The sequence below is a fragment of the Halichoeres trimaculatus genome, unplaced genomic scaffold (assembly GCF_033239565.1).
Source record: "Halichoeres trimaculatus isolate MK-OKI-2021-1 unplaced genomic scaffold, fHalTri1.1 fHalTri1_scaffold_21, whole genome shotgun sequence".
In the NCBI taxonomy this organism is placed as follows: domain Eukaryota; kingdom Metazoa; phylum Chordata; class Actinopteri; order Labriformes; family Labridae; genus Halichoeres; species Halichoeres trimaculatus.
Genome location: NW_027437199.1, coordinates 7,238,739 through 7,245,457, shown reverse-complemented (window position 1 = coordinate 7,245,457; position 6,719 = coordinate 7,238,739). Strand labels below are relative to the sequence as shown.

At 42.2% G+C, this 6,719-nt stretch overlaps 1 protein-coding gene across 1 annotated transcript; it reads right to left on the bottom strand.

Moving 5' to 3' along the window:
- Nucleotides 1–87: 87 nt before the first annotated feature.
- Nucleotides 88–6,426, bottom strand: lta4h (leukotriene A4 hydrolase). Its single transcript, XM_074697923.1, has 19 exons — nucleotides 6,211–6,426; nucleotides 4,295–4,425; nucleotides 4,096–4,216; nucleotides 3,578–3,646; nucleotides 3,393–3,497; nucleotides 3,208–3,260; nucleotides 3,060–3,132; nucleotides 2,818–2,958; nucleotides 2,692–2,715; nucleotides 2,054–2,124; nucleotides 1,821–1,932; nucleotides 1,600–1,744; nucleotides 1,411–1,514; nucleotides 1,249–1,319; nucleotides 1,112–1,166; nucleotides 930–1,025; nucleotides 774–856; nucleotides 586–690; nucleotides 88–463 (listed from the first exon to the last, which is right to left on the bottom strand). The coding sequence occupies exons 1-19, from the start codon at nucleotides 6,358–6,360 to the stop codon at nucleotides 337–339; spliced, it is 1,836 nt and encodes a 611-aa protein (XP_074554024.1). The 5' UTR covers nucleotides 6,361–6,426; the 3' UTR covers nucleotides 88–336.
- Nucleotides 6,427–6,719: the final 293 nt, after the last annotated feature.

Below are 6,719 nucleotides of genomic sequence, written 5' to 3'. Positions count from 1 at the left end.
GTATAAGAAGCTAACTCCAGCTGCACCAATTACACAGTACATATCTATGAAAAAATGCACAACAGACTGTTATTTGTTCAACGAGGGTTCTTTTATTTTCATTTCTTCACTTAATTTTCTATTTGCGTGTTTTTCTTCTGTAAACCTCAGATTTTCTTTCCGTTTTCAGATCGTACAGTAATAACAGTGCACTTTATTTGTTTTATTTTCCCTGAGAGGAAATGTTTAAAACACAAACAGGAAGTGTATAAAACAGTTGATTAAAAAAACTGGCAATTATAATTACTGTGTGGTAATACTGGTTACAGTCTGGCTTCAACAGTGTTTTTTTTTTTTTTACAGACTAGCGTCCACCTTCAGGTCTTTAGCCACGAGTCCAGCAGTGACTGGATGCATTGCTCCTCTGTTAGCCAGGAAAGTCTGGAGAGCTTCTTGTTTATACTTATCGAAATTGAAAACCTCCCTGAAAAGAAGACAGAGGAGAATAAAAACACAAGTTAACAGTGGGAAAAAAAATAGACGTGGTGTTATCTGATTCTGTTTGATAAGACGTAAAGCCGCCAGGTGACAGGTAAGCATTCACACCTGAAGAGAGGTCGAGTGAACTTCATCCGGCCCTGCTCTGTCGCCATCTTCAGCGCCAAGGGAACCGCCTCCTCCCACTTGGACCGCACACACAACCTCAGCCACCTGCAGGGGTATCAGCCAATCAGAGAGTGAGTACAGTAGAGAAGAGGGAGGGGCTTAACACAAAGGATGTGAACATGACTCACCTGAAGCGGATCTCAGAGTTCATGAAGGAGTTCAGGTTGTAGACTTCCTGCATCTTCTTCACGTGGGACAGAGGGAGAGGGTTCTGGAGGAGAGACAGAGGAGTGTTAAGGAGAGTGAAGGACTTGAGTGGACTTAAGTGGGCTGAAGGGGTTTACCTCCTGGAGGAGTAGTGACAGAAACTCGATATGCTGGTGGGAGGAGAGGCTCTTCAAGTCGGATTCTTTGAAGCCGCTCAGGTTCTGCTCTGTGGCCTGAAGAGTGTCAGAGGAAGAGGTTAGTCTCAGAAAAAAAAAACCCCAAACACTTGAACCAGCTCCAGATAAGCTCTAAGTTTTACCTTGATCCACCTCTGGCTCAAAGCGATGCAGGCGTCAGCGAGTGTGGTGTCATACCTGAAACCCAAAAAAGAAGCATCAGAATAAAAGGATTCAGGCCAGAGTGGGACCAGAGGACCTGATGAGGATCTGGACTCACTGAGGTTTGACTGGAGGCATCCCAGGCGTGAACATCCAAGCGTTCCAGTCCACTTTGTTCAGGATGTCCACCTGCGACACAAATACAGAGTTACACACCAAACAAGTCCTGATCCTCCTGACCCAGATCTCTACAAACTACCTGTCCTCAGGTGTGCCTCACCTTGTCCTTGAAGTAGGTGAACAGGTAATTCTTCCACTCCTCTGAGGTGACGCTGCTGTAAGCAAACAGCTGGATGTACGACTTCACGAAGCCCATGAACACCTCTGAGACGAACACACGTGATCCACAGGTGAGTCACACAGGTGACTTTATCAAACAGTCTGTGTGTAACTGTCATACAGGTGTTACCTGGACCCCCCATCAGCTCCTCCAGGTGATACAGCAGAGCAAAGCCTTTCTCATAGGGCACCGAGGAGAAGGCATCATCAGGGTCCACCTCGTTCAGGCTGGGGACCAGGTTGGTGAGGGGGTTGTTGGCTCCAAAGGTGTTCACCTGGGTGATGTCAGACAGGTGAGAAACACAGTTTGGGAACGGAAACAGAGATGTAAAGACAGGTCCAGGTCCTTACAGAGTCCTGCAGGTCCTTCCAGCCTCCCATGGCTTTAAACTGTCTGAACTGCTCACTCTCCATGCTCCTGCCGATCATCCTCTCCAGGTACACGGTGTGACCCTCGTTCAGCCTGAGCACCAGGAAAGAGACCACAGCTTTTTATCTTTGTGTGTTTTCATATTTTCATTTTCAGTTTTTTGACCATATATGGAAACAGGAAACAAAATTTTACAGCCGGTGTTTTAATTTACCAGAAGTGTTCCCAGGTCTTGTTGGTCACCAGGTTACCTGTCCAACTGTGAGAGATCTCATGAGCGATCACCTGACGGGAATAAGCACAAATAAACACCTGAGCAGGCTGGAACATTCATAACGTAATAAAAACATAAACAGGTGAGCTTAAGGTGAATGGTAGGGCTGGGACGATATGCTACTCTCATGATTCGATTTGATTCTGTTTCTTGGGGTGCTGATTTGATTTAAATCGCGATTCTTCGATATCTAGGATTTTTATTTTGCTTTTTTAACACCAGACCATGTGAAAAAGTTAAATGATGATGATAATGTCTACAGACTATATCAGGAGCCATATTTTTCCATAATATGCACATCATGTGAGTCAGAGAGAAACATTTCACCCTCTGCTGGAGAAAATTGGTAACTTTTTTCCAATCCAGTTTATAAAGAAAGACTGAAATGAAGAATTTGAAATTGAAAATAAAAATCTTATTGACAAAGAATCCAAATTTTGATACTGCCCAACAAAAAAACTCCTGATATATCTCATATTGATTTTTTTTTCTCACACCCCTAACGAATGGGTTAGGAAACTCAGAGTTTCTGGCCCCATACTAACTGATATGACCAAGTTCAAGTGTTGGATACTCACATTGGACAGAGATTTGTCTCCAGCCTGTAAAAAAAATAGATGAAATGATGCAGTTACACATGTTAACACCCATATTCAGATTAATTGTATATGTGGTTAAAGCGTCATATAAGTTTTTAAATGTACCAGCAGTGTGGGCGTGGCAAAGGTGAGACACGGGTTTTCCATGCCTCCGTAGGGGAACGATGGCGGGAGGACCAGGATGTCGTACTGACCCCAAACATACGGACCAGCCAGGTCTTCAGCTGTTTTCAGCATGGTCTCTGTCTGAAAGAGGGACACACACACACACACACACATTTATTTTCATTTAGTCAGTCAATGTCTCTCGTTTCCACACACAAAATCATGATGAGTGAGTGCGTTACCTCTGAGAACTCAAACGCAGCTTTGTCCACGTACTCCTTCTCTGACCACACTCTGGATCGTGGCCCGATCTCCCTGTCGACCAATCAGAGGACTTTAAACCTGCAGCAAGTGAACCATGACATCATTCACAGAGGAGGCGGGGCTTACCTGCTCTCCAGAGCTCCTACAACAATGGCAATCAGGTAAGAAGGCATGGGCACCTGAGGTCAGAGGTCAGAGTGACATCATCAAAAACATTACAGGGTAATTAAAGGTACAGTGAGTAGAAATAAATATTCTGCAGACTCAGCAACACTTTTATTAAAAGTAGAAGAAGAAGAAAAGCGACTGACCGGCTGTCTGAACCTGTAGACCACACGGTTGCTATCCTGAGGATCCACTTCCTGCCCGTCTCTCACTGCACTCATCACCGCCACAAGGTCCTTAGGCACAGACACCTGGCAGACAAAACACAGGTCACACATGACGGATAAAACACAGGTCACATTTGATATGTGTGTATATGTGTGTGTGTTACCTGTGCATAATAGGTGTGTTTGATGGATGGACTGTCCTGACAGGGAACCATACTCCTGCAGTGATGAGCCTGTAAGACAAAAGTCAGGGTGTCGGAAGCAGAGGAAATGGACAGGGGTTGGTTCCTTTATTTCATTTCAGATTATTTTGTGTCTAAAGTGTTTCATCCTGATGAAGTTCAAAGTTTTTTTAATTCTCTGACTGAAAGTGTGTTGTGAGAAATCCCTGAGTTGTGACAGTTTGTCAACTTTTTACCACAGGAAGTTAAGTAAGAAGAAGTTGTGTCAGGTAGAAGCTGCAGGTGACCGTTTGGAGAAATAATAATTACAAAGATGGATCATAACGACATAAAAACAGGAAGAAAAAAAGAAGAAGGACAAAAAAACTGTTGGGACACTTTGGTTTTACAACACACTATTACAACACACACTACATTACATTCAAACAGCACACATTATACATACACACACAGTCAGTGTGTGTTTCTCTTTGTGAGCATCTCAGTGTGTGTTTGGTCACCTGGCACTGGCTGAACAGGTAGGGGTGTGTCTTCCCGGCGGTCTGCTCAGGTGAGAGCCACTGCAGCGCCGTGGCGGACGGAGACGTCTCATAGGTCACCTCCAGGATCACCTGCTGCCCTCTAATTGGTTGACATCCAACACATTAATACATTTCATTCAGGAAAGACCTCACCTGAGGACAGAGGAAGAGTGCTCACCTGGAGAGCTCGAAGGGTAGGGTGATTTCCAACGGTGTCCCCTTGAAGGAGTGTTTGGGGCCCATGGTAAAATTGGCTGCCTGTCCATTAGCCTTCACGGAGATGATGTTCAGGGCTCCGGTATCAAGAGTCTGCAGAGAAAAAGAAAACAGCTGTTACACCTGCTGAGACAGCAATAACACAAACACACACACCTGCTGATTAATACTCAGATACACTCACAAACCTTACCTTTGAGACAAAGTCCAGGAAAAACATACACACACATCAAACTCCACTGATAAACACACACTCATTGGCACCTGGAATTAATTACACACTGTCCTGATAAGTCAGCCTGTAAGTCAAAGTCCAGGGATCATGAGCTCTTTAAGCTGGATCAGACCAAACTTACTTAAAAAGGCTTTTTAAAATTTCTTTGATCAAACATCTAAAAGAAAAAATAGCTAACATTTTATAACTGTGACTTTTAGGACAATGGGTAATACAAAAGTTATCATCCTTTTTAAAAAAGCAGAACATGATTACACAGAGGTTTTTTTTTTCAACCAATTTCAGCATCAAGGTTTTTTCAGGAAATTTCAGCAGTGTGTGGTGAAGCAAACTTATGCTGAAAGAGTGAAAGAGTCTACAATAATAAATCCTTGATTTGTTGGTATACTTTGTCTTCAGAAGCCACACCCTGCAGACCTTTGACACTAATTCTGTGACTTTTGAGGTCAGATTTAGGCTCAGATTTGCCCTCATTTAATGCAGTGGTTACCAAAAAGCTCTCTGACAACTTGCAATTACATATTTAATCAATTAATGTGAACATACATATCTATTTAAACACTAGGATTTAAATTTCTTTTGAAACTTGCAAACATAAAATGTTTGATTTGTTTTCACGTTTTTTTTTGTGTTGTCACAACACAACTGAGATAACAAAGCCAGGAAAACTGCTTCGTTGGCAGCAGATTGATCTGGAAAACTTAGCAATAGGTGTGAAAAGATGGTGTAGTTTTAGCTGATCTTTTGTTGAAATATCCAAGATTTTGGTTGTTTTTGGATTAGGGTTACAGCCTTGCTGACCTGAGATCATTAATATCAAACATGTATTAAAGTGTATAATTCCTGATCACACTGATGAAAAGAGAAGATCAAAAGCATCATCAGCAGAGTGTTGGATACCTTTAAAGCCAGCTGCATTTACACTTGAAGACTCTGGTGCTAAAGGCTTTGGGAGTTTGTCTGTACCTTAACAAGACACATTTAATAATAATAAAAAAAAAACCTAAAGCTTTTTTACACATTGTTATTTTCCTCTCTTTTTCAAGATCTGCCTATTAGAGACATCTTTTTGTACTAGTCTTAAGAAGCTCTCCTACTCTATTCTTTTTTTTTTAGTTTTGCAGACTTCATTTGATCAAAATAAACCATTAATATGTATCAAAGTAACAACTGCCGAGTTATTTTGTTACATGTTTTAAACTTAATCCAGTTTATCCAACTAAAAGAGAAACTGAAACACATCTGTTTCATAACCACTCTGTCACTATTCAGGTTGAGTTACCTGAATGTTCACAGGTCACACACCTGTCTCTGTCTTAGTGCCAAAGTCCCAAACACAATCACCTGCTCCACAGAAATCTCACTGCTTCACTATATTTCCATTAGAAAATGTTCTCATCATTTCTAGATCATAAAATCAGGTCTACTCTTCACATTTCTTTCAATTTAACTTCCTGAAATAGTGTTTTGTTCATCTTTGGAGACGTTCAACCCGTGTCTGACCTTTTACTGCTCCACATATTGTGTATTCAGTGTTGTATCGTGATGCCTTCACGGACCGTACACACGGCGTGAATTCAGAACACTCAGTCCTTTAGCTCCTAGGCTAGTAAGCAGCAGAGAACCGGGTCCGTTCACATTACCAGGGAGGAGAACCGGTCCTCCAGAGCCTCCACCGTCAGTTCCACCTGGCCCCTGATGACGCGTCTGTCGAAGTCCACGTGCAGGGACAGGTTCAGGTGTTTGGTCACGCACCTGGTGAAGGAGGAGAAGGAGCACGGATCTGAGGACATGTTGATGGCCCGGTAACAACGGAGACAGTGAAGTGACGGGCTCACTGGAAACTGGTTATCTACAGGAAAGTGCCTCACACACATCCGGTACCGGCCCTTTCAAAATAAAACAATCAACAAACAGGGAGCTGCAGAATATCTGCTTTTCAAAGTCATTATGATACTTGATATTATCTGAAAAACTGTTTATAATTGGTATCTGTCCAATCATAAGTAGTTTTTCAGTTAAGCCTGAAGAATACATCCACTTTGACATTTTTAAAAAACAGCATTAACACAAAACTAGACAAAAGATTCAAATTGACACACTATTAAGTCACTAAAACATGTTCCAAAAAGCATAAAAATATAAAAATTGA

Bases quoted from the DNA above. Each gene is read 5' to 3' on its own strand.
- lta4h (XM_074697923.1), bottom strand. From the start codon at position 6,360: ATGTCCTCAGATCCGTGCTCCTTCTCCTCCTTCACCAGGTGCGTGACC. The intron at 1,933-2,053 runs GTAAATTAAAAC...CCTGGTGCTCAG, and splicing joins AAGACCTGGGAACACTTCTG to GCTGAACGAGGGTCACACCG. The intron at 1,026-1,111 runs GTAAAACTTAGA...GACACTCTTCAG, and splicing joins TGAGCCAGAGGTGGATCAAG to GCCACAGAGCAGAACCTGAG.